The sequence below is a fragment of the Scyliorhinus canicula genome, chromosome 7, assembly GCF_902713615.1.
Source record: "Scyliorhinus canicula chromosome 7, sScyCan1.1, whole genome shotgun sequence".
NCBI lineage: Eukaryota > Metazoa > Chordata > Chondrichthyes > Carcharhiniformes > Scyliorhinidae > Scyliorhinus > Scyliorhinus canicula.
The window spans coordinates 97,919,554-97,940,974 of record NC_052152.1 but is presented as its reverse complement, the minus strand read 5'-3'; the positions used below and the strand labels follow the sequence as shown (position 1 = coordinate 97,940,974).

General features: G+C 44.2%; 1 protein-coding gene across 1 annotated transcript in view; it reads left to right on the top strand.

The window, feature by feature from the left end:
* Positions 1 to 21,421, top strand: part of LOC119969213 (histone-binding protein RBBP7) — a 55,821-nt gene that overhangs the window by 5,746 nt on the left and 28,654 nt on the right. The window contains exons 2-4 of the mRNA XM_038802517.1: positions 5,795 to 5,939; positions 8,913 to 9,058; positions 12,267 to 12,440. Of these exons, the coding sequence (XP_038658445.1) occupies positions 5,795 to 5,939; positions 8,913 to 9,058; positions 12,267 to 12,440 (465 nt within the window). The remainder of the gene's footprint in view (positions 1 to 5,794; positions 5,940 to 8,912; positions 9,059 to 12,266; positions 12,441 to 21,421) is intronic.

Below are 21,421 nucleotides of genomic sequence, written 5' to 3'. Positions count from 1 at the left end.
AGTACTCCAACCTCCTCCCATTCGTGGCCACACACGCCATCGGGGCCTCATATAGCAGCCTCACCCATCTAATAAACCCTTCACCAAATTCAAACCTCCCCAACACCTCCCATAAGTACCCCCACTCCACTCTATCGAAGGCCTTCTCCGCATCCAGTGCCACCACTATCGCAGCCTCCCCCATAATCGCCGGCATCATGATGACATTCAACAATCTCCGCACATTCGTGTTCAGCTGCCTTCCCTTCACAAACCCTGTCTGGTCCTCGTGTACAACCCCTGGCACACAGTCCTCTATCCTGGTGGCCGGGATTTTTGCCAGCACCTTGGCGTCCACATTGAGGAGAGATATGGGCCTGTATGAACCACACTGCTGGGGGTCTTTGTCCCTCTTTAAGATTGACAGACCCCATTTTCAATATTGTGAGCAGTTTTGGCCCTATTTTTAAGGAAGGATATGCTGGCCTTGGAAGGGGTCCAGAGGCGGTTCACAAGAATGATCCTGGGAATGAAGGGCTTTTCATATGAGGAATAGTTGACGGCTCTTGGTCTGTACTCAACGGAGTTTAGAAGGATGAGTGGTATCTCATTGAAACTTACAGAATACTGAGAGGCTTAGATAGAGTGGATATTTCCACTAGTAAGAGAAACTATACCCTGAGAGCACAGCCTTTGATTGAAGGGATGATCTTTAAAACTGAGATGAGGAATTTCTTCAGCCAGAGGGTGGTGAATCTGTGGAACTCGTTGCCAAAGAAGGCTGTGGAGGCCAAATAACTGAATGTCTTTAAGACAGAGATAAATAGGTTATTGATTACTAAGGGGATCAGGGGTTACAGGGAGAGTACAGGAGAATAGGGATGAGAAACATATCAGCCATGATCGAATGGCAGAGCCGACTCAATGGAAGAATGGCCTAATTCTGCTCCTATATCATATGGTCTTATGGCATGGGTGCAAAGTGGGGGGCTTCAATCTCCATTATCAAGAGTAGCTCAGTAGAACCACTACTTACTGAGCTGGCCAAGAATCCTAAAGGACATAGCTGCTGGACTGGGTCTGTGGTAAGGGAACCAACAAGAGGGGAAAATCTTCCTTTACCTCAGTTTCACCAGCCTGCCTGTTGCAGTTGTATCATAGAATAAACAATGCGCAAGGTGGCCATTCGCCCATTGAGTCTCCACCAACCCTCTGAAAGACCACTCTACTTAAGCCCATGCCTCCACCTTATTCCCGTAACTCAGCAACCTCTTTAGGACACTAAGGGTAATTTAGCATAGCCAATCCACCTAACCCGAACATCTACGGGAGGAAACCCACGCAGACACTGAGAACGTGCAGACTACAAAGACAGTGACCCAAGCCGGGAATCTAGAGCTCTGAAACGACAGCGCTAACCATGACAGAATCAGTAGGAGAGACCACGACACAATCCTTGCGGAGAATATGTCCTATCTTCACAATGATGATACCCTCATCGTGTTGTGTGGCACTATCACCGGGTAACTCCAAACTGGGCAATAATTAGGCACTTTGGGCCATCAGCCGCAGCAGAATTGTACCCAACCACAAATCTGTAACCTCATAACCTGGCATACCCCCACTCTACCAGGGGATCAACCCTGGTTCAATGAAGGGTGCAGGAGGGCATACGGGAGCAGCAGCAGGCTAAACGAAACATGAGGTGTCAACCTGATGAAACTACAACAAAGAACTACTTGCATGCCAAACAGCATAAGCAGCAAGTGATAGAACTAGGTGAACCCGCAACCAATATATCCGATCTAAGGTCTGCAGTCTTGCTACATCCAGTCTTGAAGGGTTGTGGACAATTAAACCACTCACTGGAGGAGGAGGCTCCACAAATATCCCCATCCTCAATGATTGTTGAACAACTCATTGATTGATGAACTTGCATATACGTGCAAAAGATAAGATTGATGCATTTCCTACAATCTTCAGCCAGAACTGCAGAATGGATGATCTACCTCCGCCTTCTCCAGAGGTCTCCAGCATCACTGATGCCAGTCTTGAGCCAATTCACTCCACGTCAGTGTTTTTCAAACTTTGTGTCCACCATTTTCACTTACCTTTTTAAAAAAATAATTGGGCACTCTAAATTTATTTTTTATTTTTTTAATATAAATTTAGAGAACCCAATTCATTTTTTTCCAATTAAGGGGCAATTTAGCATGGCCAATCCACCTACCCTGCACATCTTTGGATTGTGGATGTGAAACCCACGCAAACACGGGGAGAATGTGCAAACTCCACATGGACAGTGACCCAGAGCCGGGACCGAACCTGGGACCTCAGTGCCGTGAGGCAACAGGGCTAACTCACTGCGCCACCGTGCTGCCTTTTTTCACTTACCTTTAATGTGACTTATCAGCCTGCTTTGTCCTCACGTTCTCGCTTACTGTTATTCAATGTTACATTTCTGATAATGACTTCAGCTGATTATTTAAGATCTCTCTGCATCCATTGAAAAAAAGAGGTTTGTCCTCAAACTCACCATGCTTAATGTTCAAATGCCTTTGACGTTTTGAAGGTTTTAAACTTTCATTTGCCAGTGTATCCATGCATATAACATACAGGAACTTTGAATCCTTATTTGCAGTAGAACAATTAGTAAACCCACAACTCATGTAATCATCTTTATGCTGCTTTGTTCCTGTTTTTAGCTTCTTCTGCATGGGTTGTTCACCAGCGACCCTGGAGTTCACAGCAGTTATAAAATGGAGGATTCTCTCTCGCACCAAGAACACACAACATCAGTGTACAGGGCATGTGACCTGCTCTCTGGCACTGCTTCAGGCAGGGAAATTCCAGCGTTTTAAAGAAAATTTGCTCCTGCGTTGGTGCACTGACGTCAAGAGGGGATGTTCTGTGCTGCTTGGCTCTGGGCCTGTGCATAGCTGAGGAAGCATGCATGCGTGAATGGCTCGCATTCTGAAAGCCGGTGGCGGCATTTTCAAAACCAGTGGGCACTACTTCCCGCGATCAGGAATGCTGCAACACATGGCCCCCGCAATCAGAAATGCTGCGACGCATAGCCCTAAGATCGGAAACGCTGCGAGGCATGGCCCCACGCCCCCCCGATACCCGCGATGGACTGCTCCACATGATATCGAGAAATGGCCGAAAGCACTGGAAACTGCAACAGCTGTGGGTCTTGACAATATTCCGGCAATAATATTGAAGACTTGTGTTCCAGAACCTGCTGCATCAATAGCCAAGCAGTTCCAGTACAACTGCAACACTGACATCTACCTGGCAATGTAGAAAATGTCCCAGATATGTCCTGTACACAAAAGTCAGAACAAACCCAACCTGGCCAAATTACAGCCTCATCAGTCCATTCTTGATATCAGTAAAGTGATGGAAGGGGTCATCGACAATGCATCAGGCAGCATTTGCTTAGCAATAATCTGTTCACTCACGCTCCGTTTTGGTTCCAACAGAGTTGTTCAGCCACCGAGCTAATTTCAGTCTTGGTGCAAACATTGTCAAAAGAACTGAAATCCAGGAATGAGTTGAGAGTGACTGCCTTGACATCAAGGTAGCATTTGACCAGGTGTGACATCAAGGAGCACAGGCAAAATGAGAGTAAATGGGAATTGGAGGAAACTTCTGGTTGGAGTCATATCTAGCCCAAAGGAAGGTGGTTGTAGCTGTGTAGCTGTAGGTCAAGCATCTTGGCTCCAGGACATCACTGCAGGAGTTCCTCAGGGTAATGTCCTGGGCCCAACCATATACAGCTGCTTCATCAATGACCTTCCTTCCATCATAAGGTCAGAAGTGGGGATGTTCGCTGATGACAGCACAATGTTCGGCACAATTCGCGACAACTCAAATGTTGAATCAGTCCATGTCCAAATGTAGAAAGATCTAGACAATGTCCATGCTCCATACTTAAGCTGTCAGGTGGTAAGTAACATTCGCGCCATGTAAGTGCAATGCAGTGACCACCTCCAAGTAGAGAAGATCTAACCATTGTCCTTTAAACATCCACCATCAACATCCCAGGAATTACCATTGACTAGAAACTGAACTGAATTAGCCATATAAATACTGTGGCTATGAGAGCGGGTCAGAGGTTAAAAATCCTGCAGTGAGTAACTCGTCTCCAACAACACTAAATAATCTTGACTCCATCCAGGACAAAGCAGCCTGCTTGATTGGCATTCCTCCCACAAAACGTTGCTCCATCACTGGCACACAGTATCAGCAGTGTGTACCTGTACCATCTACTAGATGCACTGCAGCAATTCACCATGGCTCTGAGACAGCACTGCACAAACCCAAGACCTCTACCATATAGAAGAGGGGCAGCAAATAAATGGGAACACCATCACCTGCAAGTTCTCCAAGCTGCTCACCATCCTGACTTGGAAATATGTCACCATTCCTTCACTGTCGCTTGATCAAACCCTGGAACTTCCTCCCTAACGGCACTGGGTGTATTTACACCCAATGGACTGCAGCAGTTCAAGAAGGCAGGTCAATCACCACTTTCTCAAGGGCAATTAGGGATGGGTAATGAATGCAGCAGGCCTTGCCAGCAAAGCCCACATCCCTTTAAAACTGCATAATTGTGGGGTTGGAATGGTATTGGAATTTTCTTTTCAGCTGGGTGTCAATTTAAAGAATGAAAGAGTGCTTGTCGTGTCCTCAGGATGTCCCAGATGATATAAAGCCAAATAAATTATTTTGAAATGTTGTCGCTGTTGCAATGGAGGAAACACAGCAACCAATGCATGCACAGCAATCTCTCCCAAACATGAATTTAAAAAATGATCAAACTGTTTCAGGTGTTGATTGGCAGTGACTCTGGGAGAATTCACCTTCCCAATAGTACTATGGGATCTTCTATATCTATCCAATAGAGCAGAGACATTCCGTATAATGTCTCATCCCAAAACAGCATCTCTGACAATGTAGCACACTCTTTAGTATTGCTTTGTTGCATCAGTTTGGATTATGTACTCGAGGTTGCAGCCAGACCGCTGATGTTATTTGAAGATATGGAGTTTTAAATTCAATTTTGAGAGTTGGTGAGCCACTGGAACTTGGCAAAGCTGGGCAATGGAAATGAACATATGGTTTAGACATTTTAAGTCATTTATGATGTTTGGAAGCAGGGAGCTTGAGTCTCAATGTAGTAAAGCTTTGGATAGGGTTTTAGTATGGTGAACAGAGATGGGAAATACCAATGCAGCTTTTGTCTCATTACACTGCTGTGAAAGCTTAGGGCCTTTTTTCTTATGCCAGAAGTGTTAGTTATTCACAGGTCAAATAAAGTATTCTGGGTAATATGTGTCTTTAGTTTTGCTTTCTAAAAGAGGTAGGTCTGCTGATTGGAATAAGCATCCCTTGAGAAAAGGGTGAGTAAATCAATTGAAGGGGGTGTAGAGAAAATATGTTGCATTGGCAGAGAGCCCCTAAAAAACAACAATTTGCATAATTACATTTACACACAGTTGCCACTAGAAACTTTGCTGTAGATGGAACTGTGTAAAATGTAATGATCAAAAATAGCACCTGTAAAGGAAAATGCTCTGTGGGCAGGTGTAATAATGTTTTCTGGTCTTTTTGGAACAGAGATTCTAGTTGAATTGCTTCTGGCCTATTAAATTTATTAGTCTTGTAATAACACTTAACTCTTATTTATTCTGGCCATGTGGTGTGTATTTTTAACATGGTATAGCAATGAAACTTTTACTTAATTCAACAATTTGTTTTATGGAAACGTTGGCTGTATACTAGAATTAATAGTGAACTGTTGTTCCAGTTTATGACGACGCAGTGGAAGAGCGTGTGATCAATGAAGAATATAAAATATGGAAGAAGAATACTCCATTTCTGTATGATTTGGTTATGACACATGCATTAGAATGGCCAAGTCTTACTGTACAATGGCTTCCAGATGTTACCAGGTAAATCGAATTTACTTTTTTTTTCTTTTATAACCTTTAATACAACATTCCCTGTGTTAGATATTTGTACTGTTCTTGTGTTTGTAAAATATTAAAATAAAAAAATAGATTTAGTTAAGGCATAACAGTGAACACAGCTATGTTAACTGAAATGTGTAGATTACAATACCACTGTTTTCCATTTGGGCTGGCAAAAGGATGTATAAATTATACTTTAAACCAGTTTAATCCTAATCTATCAGGCAATGTTGACAAATGCAAGAGCAGTTCAGTTGACATAAGTAAAATGAGATGGAGCAGACCCATGGCCTGCTTCCACCATTCAATAAGATCATGGCTAATTTATTTCAAATCCACCTCCCACACTACCTCCATATCCTCAAGTCTTTTAGTACCCAATGTGTACCAATCTCTACCTTTTAATATGATTAATGTCTTGGTACCTGCAGCTCTCTGGGCTAGAGAATTCCAACTGTTCACAACTGAGTGATGACATTTCTTCTCATTTCAGTCCTCAATGGCTGGACTCTTATTCTCAGACTGACTGTTCTTGATTTCCCCAGCCAGAGAAAACATTTTCTCAGCGTTTACCTCTCAAGTGGCTTAAAAATTTTATGTAGATCACCGCATTCTTTTAAATTTAAGGAAATATTGACCGAGTCTACTCAATCTCTTCAAAGACCTCTCTAATTGCAGGACCCAACCTAGTGAACATACTTGCCCTAATGGGAGTGCAAAACCAAAACGCCTTTCTGTACTCCAGGTGCCACGTATAATTACTTTTCTACTCTGATCCCTTTGTCACGAAACATAATCTATCATTTGCTGTACCTGCATGCCAACTTTCTATGATTTATGTACAGGGACACCATGGTTCCTCAGAATGCACATTTACCTCGATTGACCATTCGAAAAATACTGCTTTTTATTTTTTGTGCTAAAGTGGATAATTTCACATTGAAATCCATCTTTGTGTTATTGAGCACTCATCTAACCCAGTGTTCTTCAAACTTTTTTTCCGGGGACCCATTTTTACCAACTGGCCCACCTGGGCGACCCACGCCGGCTGACCTTCGCGACCCACGCTGGGCAACCCACCATTTTCTCTCGCCTTGTTTGCTGCTGACAAAAATAGAGGAAATGGTTTTGGGTCCCTTTGGCCCTCGTACAAGCTTCTCCAATGGAACCTGTTGGATGAAGCTGAAGCTTTCCGGTGTCGGAAAGTATGGAGTCTCCATCTGTCCAGAGTTCTGCATTTTTTTCCTGTAAAATTTTATCAAATAACCCGAACTTGTAAAAAAAATAAATTAAATGAATAAATAAATGAACCCCCCCCCCCCGCCGAACTTGTAAAACAAAAAGCTGCGACCGTTTTTTAAAAAAGTGGCCGCACTGTGTATGCGTGCCTGATCATCGGCGCGCATGCGCAGTGCAGCCGCATTTTTTTTTATATGTTCGCGGCCATTTTGAAGGCCGCTTGCAGCCGGTGTTATTAACTGCTGGCTGTTGCACGTAGATTTGCGCGATCGGGAGCGCCGCGACGGACTACTCCGCGACCTCCTGACACCCACCCCCGAGTTTGACAATGCCTGATCTAACCTATTTGCATGCTTCTGCAGCATCTTTGCTGCTGCCTCGCCACTTACCTTCCCACCTTGTCTGCCATCTTTGATACAATTTGTATTCATGACTTTGTGACAGAAACAGCTGACCCCCCCCAACACCGAGGAAGCACAGTGGCGCAGTGGTTGTCTCACGGCGCCGAGTACCCGGGTTCGAACCCGGCTCCAGGTCACTGTCCTTGTGGAGTTTGCACATTCTCCCTGTGTCTGCGTGGGTCTCAACCACACAACACAAAGATGTGCGGGGTCAGTGGATTGGCCACTTAATTGGAAAAAAAAGAATTGGATACTCTAAATTTAAAAAAAACAGCGGAAGCCCAAATACTGATTTTTGTGATACCTACTAGTCACAGACTGCCAACCCAAAGCTTCCCCAGTTATTCCTACTTTGTTTTCTGTCCATTTTACTCACCTTTGTTTGGAAACAAAATCCACCAATGTCTGACCGAGTCCTGTAGTGAGGGCAAGAAAAGAGACAATGAATATCTCCATTCACGTCATCTCACCCTTGAATAAGTAACTTCACCCGTTTCACAGTAACTTCATTGGAAGCATACTTGTGACAAGCGATTTTCATTTCATATCATGCTGCACCAGCAGGCAAGTGTCAGGATTTACATTTTATTTGTCAGTGACGTGCAAGGATATGTGGGAACAAAACAGTGCCTTATAATTAAACTTAGAACTGCATGCTTATTTATCTTCAAGTTTTTTTATATGATGTACAATAAACTATTCTGCATGTCCTGATGTTCTTTTTTTAAAGAAATTTAGAGTACCCAATTAATTTTTTCCAATTAAGGGGCAATTTTGGGTGGCCTATCCACCTATCCTGCACATCTTTGGGTTGTGGGGGCGAAACCCACGCAAACACAGGGAGAATGTGCAAACTTCACACAGACAGTGACCCAGAGCCAGAATTGAACCTGGGACCTCGGCGCGTGAGACTGCAGGGCTAACCCACTGCGCCACCATGCTGCCCTATGTCCTGCTGTTCTAATTCATCTACACGCAACTATAAACAGCTTTTCAATCTGGCAATGTAGTAACTATTCCTAAATTGTGGTGGCATCCTTGAAGTAGCCTCATCAATATATGACAAGAAGAGTGCAGCAAAGCCCTATTCGAGTTACCGACTTATTCCAGTTGGAAAATGAAAAAGGATATTCAATGTCTTATTTCACTTTTATTTTCTACTTGGTAATGTTATTTGCAATATCTGTGAAGTAGATTGGTGCTCCTCATAATGCACTCCAAGAACCAATCCTGTTGTATTCTTAGGTATATTTTATCAATGTTTAATTTTTTTCTTTAAAAAAATTTAATTTGACTTTTTTCCTTTTCTGTACAGACCTGAAGGCAAAGACTATAGTGTTCATCGTTTGGTTCTAGGGACACATACATCTGATGAACAGAACCATTTGGTCATTGCAAGTGTCCAGATCCCCAATGATGATGCTCAATTTGATGCTTCTCACTATGACAGTGAGAAAGGAGGTATGTGCTGTGATTTTATGCAGTCTGTGGCACGTTGCAGTTGAACTACATAACAGTTTTACTCCATGTTACTTGTGTTTTTAGAGGAAAACAGCTGTAGAAGTGCTTTTTTAAAAAAAATTTTTAGAGTACCCAATAATGTTTTTCCAATAAAGGGGCAATTTAGCATGGCCAATCCACCTAACCTGCACATCTTTGGGTTGGGGTGAGACCCATGCAGACACGGGAAGAATGCGCAAACTCCACACTGACAGTGACCAGGGGCTGGGATCGAACCTGGGTCCTCAGCAGCGTAGGCAGCAGGGCTAACCACTGTGCCACATAACAACTGTAGAAGTGTTGATCAACTTGGTTTTTGATTCATTCTAAACTAGTTACCACCAAGTCTTTTACATCTGTAACTGCCTATTTCGAATTCTAAATCCCATCAATAGTTATTTGACTTTTTAAATGTAATTGTCAGCACTTAATTTTTTCCAACAGCCTTTTAAAAATCTATTTTGTTCCAACAGCCCTTTGTGTCTTTTGTATCCCTCCCTTCACCTTACTATTAGTGATAGTGCCTTTAATTGCCTAGACTCCTTGATCTGAAATTCTGTATCAGAATCTCTCTGGTTGTGATATAACTTGTCTCATTTACTAGTTTATATTAGGTTAGTGTGGGGGTGAATGGAAGGAGGGGGGGAGGATTATTTTGTGTACCACAGCACTGAGGACCCGGGTTCGATCCTGGCCCCAGGTCACTGTCTGTGTGGAGTTTGCACATTCTCCCGTGTCTGCCAGAGTCTCACCCCCACAACCCAAAGATATGCACGGTAGGTGAATTTGCCATGCTAAATTGTCCATTAATTGGGGGGACAAAATATTTGGGTACATTACATTAAAAAGAAAGGATTATTTTGTGTATGATATATAGCAAAATTATAAATATGTTGACAAAGAATATGATTACAATTTCACTGCATGTAAAGCTCAGAGACAATCTTCCACACCTACTGAGTGAGATTGCCAATTGGCGGTAAACTATTTCATATCTGTGTTCAAACGTTCTGTGTTCACTATGGCTTTGATCTCTGGTCCAAAAGTCCAATGCCTAATCTACTTTGTCCTAGTAAAGACATGAACTGCAAATGGCACAAATAATGAATCTCTTTTTTTTAGAAGTCTTGTGCCGTCCCAATATTTTCTTCCTCTTTTCGTACATTTCTTAGGTAGGCCCACGTCAGCAGGTCTCGAATGACAGTTAAAGATGCCATTCCATAGGGCAGGGACTCACTTTAGATACCTGGGGGTGCAGGTTGCCCGGGAGGGGGGGGGGGGGGCTCCGCAGGTACAACATCACTAGTTTGGTGGGAAGAGTGAAAGCTGATCTGGCAAGGTGGGATGGTCCCCTCTGTCATTGGCGGGTCGGGTACAGGTACTTGAAATGAACGTGTTGTCGTGATTTCTGTTTAATTTCCAATGTCTGCCGATTTTCCTGCCAAAGGCAGTTTTCAGAGAGACTGAAGGAATGATTACCTCGTTCATATGGGGAGAGTTCATATGGCCAGAGTTAGAAAGATGCTGCTACAGAGGGGAAGGCAGGCAAGGGGTTTGGGTCTTCCGAACCTGATGTATTATTACTGGGCGGCAAATGTGGAGATGGTACGGAGCTGGGTCAGAGGGGTTGATTCCCAGTGGGTCAGAATGGAGGAGAGTTTGTGCAGGGGGTCGGGATTGAAGGGGCTAGCAACAGCACCGCTCCCGATGGCCCCAGGAAACACTCAGGGAGTCTAGTAATAATAGCTTCATTGAGAATTTGGCGGCAGTTTCGCCAACATTTACGGGTTGGGGTCAAGGGAAATGCCGATTGGGGGAACCACAGATTTGAGCCAGGGAAATGGGATGGAAATGGGAGGAAAGGGGGATTAAGACACTAAAAGATTTGTTTCTTGGGGGTCGGTTTGCACGGTTGAAAGAGCTGGAAGCCGAAGTATGGGCTGGAGCAGGGGGAAATGTTCAGACACGTGCAGGTTCGAGATTTTGCCAGAAAGGAGATACAGAGCTTCCAGGTGGAGCTGGCTTCCACATTGCTGGAGGAGGTGCTGACGACAGGGGGACTGGAGAAGGGGGTAGTGTCAGTGATTTACGGAGCTGTTTTGGAAGAGGAGAAGGCACCACTGGAAGGGATCAAAGCAAAGTGAGAGGAAGAGTTGGGAGATGGTATGGAGGAGGGGTTCTGGTGTGAGGTGCTCCAGAGCGTGAGCGCCTCCACCTCGTGCGCGAGGCTGGGCCTGATAGAGCTGAAGGTGGTATATAGAGCACAACTCACAAGGGCAAGGATGAGCCGATTCTTTGAAGGGGTAGAAGATGTGTGTGAACATTGGCATTGGGGGGGGGGGGGGGGGGCGCAAATCACGTTTATATGTTTTGGTCCTGTCTAAAGCTGGAGGATTATGGGAAGGAGGTTTTTAGGGTAATCTCTAAAGTGGTGCACGTGAGACTGGACCCGGGCCCTCGGGAGGCCATATTCGGGCTGTTGGACCAGCCGGGGTTGGAAACTGGTGCGGAGGCAGATGTAGCCTTCGCCTCGTTGATCGCCCCAAGGTGGATCCTGATAGGTTTGAGAGCAACCTCTCCACCCTGTGCCCGGCGTGGTGGGGGCACCTGTTGGAATTCTTGATGCTTGAGAAGGTTAAGTTTGAACTGAGGGGAAGGATGGAGGGGTTCTACAATTCATAGGCATTATTCATTATGCACTTTCAAGAACTGGATAACATTGAACATTAGTTGGCGGGGGGGGGAAGAGAGACTGTGTGTAGTAGTGGTGACTATGGGTGATCCCTAACTCCTTTTTGTCATTTGTTCATGTGAACATGCGGGCTGATATTAGGGGTTTGGTGGGAAGATGGGATCGTTATTAATATGGGGATTGACATTATATTCGTTACTGATTATTGTTTATTGTTGGTGGGTGCAAATCTGGGAGAAAATGTGACAAAGGAGGAGAATAACAATATTTTTTTTAATAAACAGTTAAAGAGAACACTTTCTAGCCAGTTTTCTCCTCTTTACTTGGGTCAATGGAAACTATAAGTCAACAGTGCAATAGGGTAGCTGGATTTATGGAATAGCTGCTAGCCATTGTGTTTTTAAAGATACCACTACTGCCCATAATCAGTTAATTGTAATTTAAAATAAACTGTCCTTCTTCTTCATGTTTTTTCAGAATTTGGTGGATTTGGGTCCGTAAGCGGAAAAATAGAAATAGAAATTAAAATCAATCATGAAGGTGAAGTGAACCGAGCACGTTATATGCCACAGAATCCATGCATTATTGCCACCAAAACTCCCACCTCTGATGTGCTTGTCTTTGACTACACCAAGCATCCATCTAAGCCAGGTAATGAACATTGTTCAGTAAGATTATGGAGCCAGTCATTTTTGGTGCATAAACTACAATGAAGCCTGTATAAATGGGAATCTCAAAAAAACAACATCATCAACAGCCTGTATTTATATAGCACTTTTAACATAGTAAAACATCTCCAAGAATAAGACCACAAGGACAATTATTGACGGTCTCAAATAAGTTGCTTGTAATAGCTGCAACTGCACCTTGAAACTGTGGACAGTATTCAATATATCAAGTCTGTTTACATCTTAAACACAGGGCACTTGGGTTATAGGATTGAATAGAGTATTGTAGTTTCTCTGTCATTATGGATGCTGGCTAAAGAACTGTTCTGCAAAAGGCAGGAACTGGACCAAACAACACCACATCTCTCCTCAGTTTCCTGCAATTGAGGTTTCCCATCTTGAACACCGCACCTGGTAGCTGAGATGAATTATTTTACACCTGCAGCAGTGTGCCCACATGAAAACAAACCTTATGGTGAGGAATGTGAAAAATAATTAGCTGTTTGCCTCGTGTCCAGAATCAGAATGAAGATAAACCCCATTAATTTGAAACTGGATACATTTTCACACAGCACACCACTGGTTATTTCTCAGTACTGTAACCTACAGGAATTCGGCCAGCTTGGAAGATTTGGGGGTCCCAAAATCATTGGCGTCTAGAACTGGAGGAAGAGATGAAAATTCTAGAACAGGGGCTTGGTGGTGAAAGAGAGGGACACTGGAATGGATGTTAGCCAGAGGAGATGAGGAATGAGAGCTCGGGAGAGATGGAGAAGGAAATGAGTTCTTGTGAGCTGGTGGGACTCAAATGGTGGCTGGGGTGGTCTCAAAGTGATGGAGACTTGGGATTGGGAGTCAGATAGAGATGGAGAATATTTTTCATTTATTGCTCACTTTCCCTCTCTGCCTGCTCCCAGCTCTTCATTACCTGCTGCATCACATGGAGGTGGGGGGGAGGTAGGGTGAAGTGGGCTCTTGGATAGCTGTCTGCAGGATATCAATTTCTCATCTTTCCCCCACCCCTATTCCAGACACACTCACCCATTGCAACCACCATGTGTTTTGTACATAGCTGATGTCAGGATTGGGGAATCCCTCCTTCAATGGGAAAGGACCCTGGGATGGGAATGAACTGGGAGATCCAGCAAAGAGAAAAAAAACTGATATCACATCCTGCTGGCTAGGCACCAGAATTTTAAAAAAAATGTATTTAATCTTTTCTTGTCACAAGTGTGAATTTACAGTGAAAAGCCCCTAGTTGCCACATTCCGGTGCCTGTTCGGGTAAGCTGGTACGGGAATTGAACCAGCGCTGCTCACCTTGTTTAGCATTACAAGCCAGCTGTCTTAGCCCACTGAGCTATTACAAAGGCGTATCAAAACATTACAACACATAAACATCCAACAGTCAACTGTACAGCCTTTCTCCCCTTTTCACCCTCTCCATACTCCCCAGTGGGTCCGAAACATACAATAATAGGTCATCGGCATAGAGCGACACCCGATGCTCCCTCTGTCCCCTCGTAATATCTTGCCACTCTGCTGACCCCCTAAGAGCCACTGACAAAGGCTCTATAGCCAGTGCAAACAGCAGCGGGGACAGCAGGCACCCCTGCCTTGTTACCCTATGTAATTCAAAACTCCGTGAGCTCATATCATTCATCCACCCACTCACTCTTGGTGCCACATATAGCAGGAACACCCATTCCACAAACCTCGGCTCAGACCCAAACCTTCCCAGAACCTCAAACAAGTACCCCCACTCCACTCGGTCAAATGCTTTCTCTGCGTCCATGGACACCACTGTCTCCGGTACCTGGGCTCCTGACGGATTCATGACGACATTTAATAACCTCCTTATGTTGCTCGAGAGCTGCCTGCCTTTTACGAAGCCTGTTTGGTCCTCTGAAACCACCTCCAGGCCACGACCCTCCATCCTTGCAGCCAACAACTTAGTCAGCATTTTCACATCTGTATTCAACAGTGATATTGGTCCATACGACCCACATTCTACCGGGAGCTTCCACTTTTTCGGGATTAATGTAATCACTATTTGCGTTATCGTCTCTGGCAGCTGCCCTTTCTCCAATACCTCATTAAACGCCACGAAAAGATGCTGTGCCAGGTCTGTCACAAACTTCTTATAAAATTCCGCCGGATATCCATCCGGCCCTGGAGCCTTCCCCAACTTCATACCCCTGATACTATCCAGCACCTACCTCAGCTCCAGGGGCTCCTCCAGCGCCTGCCCCTTTACTTCCTCCAGCTGAGGAAACTCCAGCTAGTCCAAAAACGATCCCATGTCCCCCTCTTCTCCACCCGGGACTGCCTTGTACAATCCCTGGTAATACTCCTTCAACGCCTCATTTATATTCCCCGGCTCTGATACCATATCCCCAGCCCGTATCCTCAATATTTCCCTGGATGCGGCCTGCCTCCGCAGCTGGTGTGCTAGCATGCGATTCGTCTTCTCTCCACAGTCATACTGCACCCCTCTTGCCTTGCGTAGCTGTCCTAACACCCTCCCTGTTGTCAGCCTTTCGAATTGCCCCTGTAACGTTTTACTCCTTGCCAATCCCTCTGTGGTTGGCACCCTTGAATACTCCCTATCCACCTCCACTATCTCGCTCATTAGACGGTCATGTTCCTCCTTTCCCTATCCGCGTGAGCCTTGAACGAGATAATCTACCGCTGGACCACTGCCGTTGGTGCTTGTCACAAAAGCCTCCATCCACCAACAACCCCGTATCAAACTTCCACCCCGGCCTCTGATCTCGTCTCGGTCTAAGCCGAATCTCCAGCCAGTGGGGCGCATTGTCCGAAATTACTATCCCCACATTCTCTGCCCCTTCCACCCTGACCAAAATCTCCTGGCTCACCACAAAATAATCGATCCTCGAATGTACCTTATAAACGTGAAAAAAAGAAATACTCCCTTCCCCCTGGGCTCTGAAAGTGCCACGGATCCACCATACCCATCCTTTCCATAATGCTATTTGTACCCTACCCATCGACCTGGGGTTCGACCTATCCACCTTCGGCTCCCGGACTCAATTAAAATCTCCTCCCATAATCAGTTGGTGCGTGGCCAAGTCCGGGATTGCTGGCAGCAGCCTCATAAAACCCACATCATCCCAATTTGGTGAATACATGTTCACCAACACCACCAGTGTTCCTCCCAATATCACACTCACAATCACATATCTCCCACCCGGATCCCTCACTTCCTTCGCACTCACAAACCCAGTTTTCTTGCTCATTAAAATTGCCATTCCCCGCAATTTCAAAACAAATCCCGAGTGGAAATCCTGCCCGACTCACCCCTTCCTTAACCTATCCTGGTCCTTCACGCGGAGGTGTGTCTCCTGCAGAAAGACTACATCTGATTTCAAGCTCCTGAGGTGTGCAAACACCCACGATCATTTAACTGGTCCATTAAGCCCACGGACGTTCCATGTTACCAGCCTTACCGGAGGCTTACGCCTCTAATCCCCTCTACAGGCCGTCATCCTCCCTCCAGCCCTGTTAATTCCACCCTGTACCTAGCCAATCCCAGGTGGCTCCCTTCTCCGCCCCTGACCATGTCATCTGGGCACCAGAATTAGGCACAATCACAAGTGAGAGTGAAATACAGAAACCCAGCAGGAGACGCACCCAATCCCACAATATTTCTTCCTAATTTAGAAGTCTCGCTTTAGCATAATTGAGCTATGGACAGTGCTAATGAGTTGCACAGAAGGATACTTTGCAAAATTGTGTATGAGGTATTCTAGAAATGTACCTTTTTATGTAACTAACAAGTAGCAGCCAACTGGAAAACAAAGGGCTACAGTTGTTAGTTTACACAGTAATGATCACTATTTCAAAACGTTTGTCATTCTGTCAAATGCTTAAAAGTTTCAGGTGATCAGATTCCATAATAATGCAAGCATTATTTTTATTTAATACTATTATTCATTGATCTTTCAGAATTTAGCAGTGTGTTGATAATAGATGTGTGAACTGAAACTGTTTTCCTCATTAGAGACTCTGCCCTACCTATACTAGAAATATTGGTTTAAGTGCCTCAAGTTCTTAGCAGTACAGCTCAGATATTGTCAGGGTGCACACAGTTGACTGCGTTTAATGCACTCTGCTAATGTTACAAGGAGTGAATGGAATTGATTCGACCGTGGGGATGTGGCCAAATGGGATCACTTGCCATTTTTGGTTGATGTTTGTAAAATGTTCACTCTCACCTTTTGCACTTGCATGCTGGGCTCCACTATAAATCCTGAGGAAGGAGATGCGCTCCGAAAGCTAGTGATTCGAAACAAACCTGTTGGACTTTAACCTGGTGTTGTGAGACTCCTTACTATGCCCAACCCAGTCCAACGCCAGCATCTCCACATCATGGCTACTATAAATTGAGGATGGTAATTGTCATGGGGATGTTCCTTTTAAGAACTGTTTGTCTTCTCATAGCTGCAGTGATGTCATTGTGTGGGTGGAGCTGGGCAGTAGATCTGGATTTTACTTTCGTTTTGAGCTGGAAGCTGTTTTGTGGCTCTAAGTTTTACTTTCGGTTTAGACAGTTGGAAGCTGTATTCAGACTACAAGGATCTTGGAGTCTCCTCTGCATGTTAAAAAGGTGTCTGCAGATCACTTGATAACTTCAAAGTAATAACTGTGTTCTGGAAGGAATTCAAACCTACAGTTTTGTGGTAAAAGGGATCGTCTGATTTATGGATGTTACTTGAGTGAAACAGTAAAGGGGAGTTATTAAGGGTTAAATATAGAGTACTTTAGCTGTGTGGGGTATTTATGTTTGAAGTTGATAAAATGCTTACTGTATGTTTATAAAATGTTAACTGAATTCGTAGAATAAACTTTGGTTTTTGATTACAGGTGCTTAAGGTCTCTGTTGCATAACACCTGAAGAGTTAGCCCTCGTGCTCCTCCTAACCAAAATCAATAAACAGTTGTAGGTTAGGTGAACTCCATGATATACTTTGGTGTTCTCTAAACCCTGGCCCATAATAGTAAAATCCATGAAACAAAAGAGAAAATGCTGGAAAATCTCAGCAAGTCTGGCAGCATCTGTAGGGCGAAACAAGAGCTAACGTTTCGAGTCCGATGACTCTTTGTCACAGCTGATATTCATGGAACCTTCTCCACTAGGTTATCTGATTTGCCTACTACCATTTTGACAGGGTGTGGTAGGAATCAAAGAAAGAACTTTGTATCGCACCTTTAAGAACCACAATATAGGGCGGCACAGTGGTTAGCACTGCTGCTTCATGGTACTGAGGGTCTGGTTTCGACCCTAGGTCACTGTCCGTGTGGAGTTTGCACATTCTCCCCGTGTTTGTGTGGGTCTCATCCCCACAACCCAAAGATGTGCATGGTAGTTGGATTGGCCATGCTAAATTGCCCCTTAATTGGAAAAAATATAATTGGGTACTCTAAATTTGTTTTTTTTTAAATTAAAAATAATAACCACTATATGTCCCAAGGTGTTTCAGAGCCAATTAAATACTTTAAAATTATAGTTGGCAGGGCAGCACGGTGGCCTAGTGGTTAGCACAACCGCCTCACGGCGCTGAGGTCCCAGGTTCGATCCCGGCTCTGGGTCACTGTCCGTGTGGAATTTGCACATTCTCCCCGTGTCTGCGTGGGTTTCGCCCCAACAACCCAAAAATGTGCAGAGTAGGTGGATTGGCCATGCTAAATTGCCCCTTAATTGGAAAAAAATTAATTGGGTACTCTAAATTTGTTTTTTTTTAATTAAAAATAATAACCACTATATGTCCCAAGGTGTTTCAGAGCCAATTAAATACTTTAAAGTTATAGTTGGTGTTTAATGTAGTTTGGCCAAAATGTTTGCACATGGCAAGGACTCATTAACAGCAGAGGTGAATGGCCATGTAATCTAGTGATTGAGGGATATATGTAGGCCAATGTACCTGTTCTTTGAGTAATGCCATACAATCTTTTCCATCCACCTGAGGGGGCCCATGGGGCATGACTTTAACTCCAGGATAAAAGCAAATGCTGGAATCTGAAACAAAAACAGAAAATGCCAGAAAATCGCAGCAGGTCTGACAGCATCTGTGGAGAGAGAACAGAGCTAATGTTACGAGTCTGGATGACTCTTCATCACATCTTTGTCAAAGAGTCTACCAGACTCAACGTTAGCTCTGTTCTCTCATCAATTTAACTCCTTGTTCTAAAGGGGGTCATTAGACAGTGCAGGAATCCCTTTGCACTGTACTGAAATATCAGTCAAGACCCACAGCATCGATTCGAAAAAGTACTACCCATGAATCAAGGCCTTGTACAGTGTTTTGTTTTGATCTGTTGGTTGTTTGACTGCTCAGCTTTGTCTGTAGCCAAGTGATTTTTGCATGAAACATGTAGCTTCACTGAATTGGTATCTCAATCTAAATTATTTTTTAAAATCTTTTTATTCTCCTCATTTTCATCAATAAACAACCAAAGAAAAAACAAACAAAAGAAAATACAGTAACAATTCCCCACACACAAACCGCCCCTGCTCAGTACACAGACCAAAACATCCACCCATACATTCCAGGTTACAAAAACCCACAAATTAACAATCCGTAAACAGTGTAACCAAAGACAACAATACCGCCAGCCCCCCTCCTTAATGTTCAATGGCAACCAATTCTCAGAAGTGCATAATAAACAGCCCCCATGAATTGTGAAACCCTTCCTTCATCCCCTTCGGCTGAGACTTCACCTTCCTGAGAATCAAAGGAATTCAAGTAGATCCCCCGTCAAGCCATGTCACAGGATGGAGAAGCTAACAACCTCTGCCCCTGCACCCACTTGTCGGTCCAACCCCTGAAAAAGGCTTCACGGGGCCCTGGTTCCAAGTTCACGAGCAGTACTCCCGAGATGACCCTGAAAAACCTCCCTCCAACAAACCCCTCACATTCCACGTAACTATCCTAACCGGGGGTCTCTCTTGGCCCACCCCGTCTCATTGTTACCATCGAGCACCACCCTCACACCCCCTCCCCTCAGTCCAAGACCAATCCTGAGTCCCATTTCTCATTTCTGTCCCAGTCTTACTGTCTTCACAAACGCCTCCGCTGCTTCCATCGTCTCAAAATAAAAGACTTTGGTGGGTACACTACGCTGAACATTAACCTGCTGTTTTACAGTGCCGTCGTCTTCACTCTATCGAAGGCTGCCCACCTCCTTGCCAACTCCACAGTAAAGTCCTGTATATACATATACCAGCTCCAGCCATCTGCACCTCCCGCTTCTGCTTTGCCCAACACAGGACCTTATTCACCTGGTACCCATGGAAACAAATAATCACTGTCTTGGTGGCTCATTCGCCTTTGGTGTAGGCCTCCACCTCCTATGAGCCCGATCCAGTTTGTACGGAAAGGGATCTTCCCCCTCCCAAAACAGCTCCTCCACCCCTTCGGGCAGGCCCACGATCCTCCGATTTTGCTATCTAGATCTGTTTTCAAGGTCCTCCACTTTGGCTCGCAGACCTTTGTTGGCCTCCACCACCCTCTACAGCTCCTCACCCATCGAGATGAGTTGATGACTGTTTCAACAAGGCCTCTTCCACTTCCTTCAGTTTCTCAACCTGCTCCCGCACCTTGGCCGATGCCCTCGACACTGGGGCAATCGCCTCCTCCACCAGCACCTTCAATGTTGGTGTTTGTTGCAAAAATTAACTAATGTTTTATACCAGTATGAAGTCCATTTTTATAAAACATGGAAAAATGTTGAGTGCTTTTTGTGGGAGTAGTATGTAGTATGTGTTTGCAGATTGAAAATTCCCTGTCCTTGGTATTTGTAGATTGAAAATACCCTGTCCTTGTAGAAATGGTTCACAATGCATGAAAATGGGGTAATTATTTGAATGGTGGTGTAGTTGATCTCTGAACTAGATAACCAATTTTTAAAAAATGTATATTTATTGAGATTTAACATTTTAGAGAATGATGCAACAAAGTTACAAAATAATACATTGCCATAAACAAGAAAACAGCTTAACGTGAGTACAATGGAACAGAGAGAATGACATCACACCTGGCATGATACAATCATTGGACAAAACTAGATACTCATATGGGACCCACCATTTGTACACTTGCAACTTTTGAGATATAGATTGCTGTTCTGTACTTCAGCTTTATTCAATGCTTCTTACGGTTGGACTTGGCTGTATTTTCCATATCAATAACTTCCTCCAGCCATATGGTCCTCTGGTATTTGTGCTCCTCTTATTCTGTGTAGCTTGTGCATGTCCAATTTTAATCACTCTACCATTGGTGGATGTACCTTCAGCTGCTAGAGTCCAAAGCCCTGGAATTCCCTTCCTAAATCTCTAGCTCTTTTTTTTCCTCTTGAAGACACATCTTAAAATTACCTTTTTGATTAAACATTTAGTTACCTCCTCCAATGTCACCTTGTATAGTTTGGTATCAACATTTGGCTTGCACTCCTGTGAATCTACGTTGACTATGTTAAATGTGCTATATAAATGCAATTTATTGTTGAAACAAATACTACCTTAACATTGGGTTTCTAAAATATATAATACAATTTCTTTAGCAGTTTTGCAGGTGCGCTTTCCTTTTTTAAAAAGTATTTAAATTCAACTTTTAATATTTTTTATATCACAGATTCACAGGGCCAAATAAGACTAACACATATATCAGCAAGAGAAGAGGTTCCAATCGACAACTGTAACAATAGCCCCCTTAACGAAAATATTTCTTAATTTTCCAGCAAACCAGTCTCTTATTGTTTCCCTCCCCTCTGCCTGTCTCCTGTGTTTCACTTGGGTGCATTTGTTACCTCCCCCCCCCCCCCCACCACCACCCCGGGCCCCCGGCACCCTTTCTCTTTCTTCCTTGTTCCATGACTTGCTGTGTCCACCTCACCCTCACTTCACCGAATGCTGGCCATAAACAGGTCTTGAAACCTCCTGTGA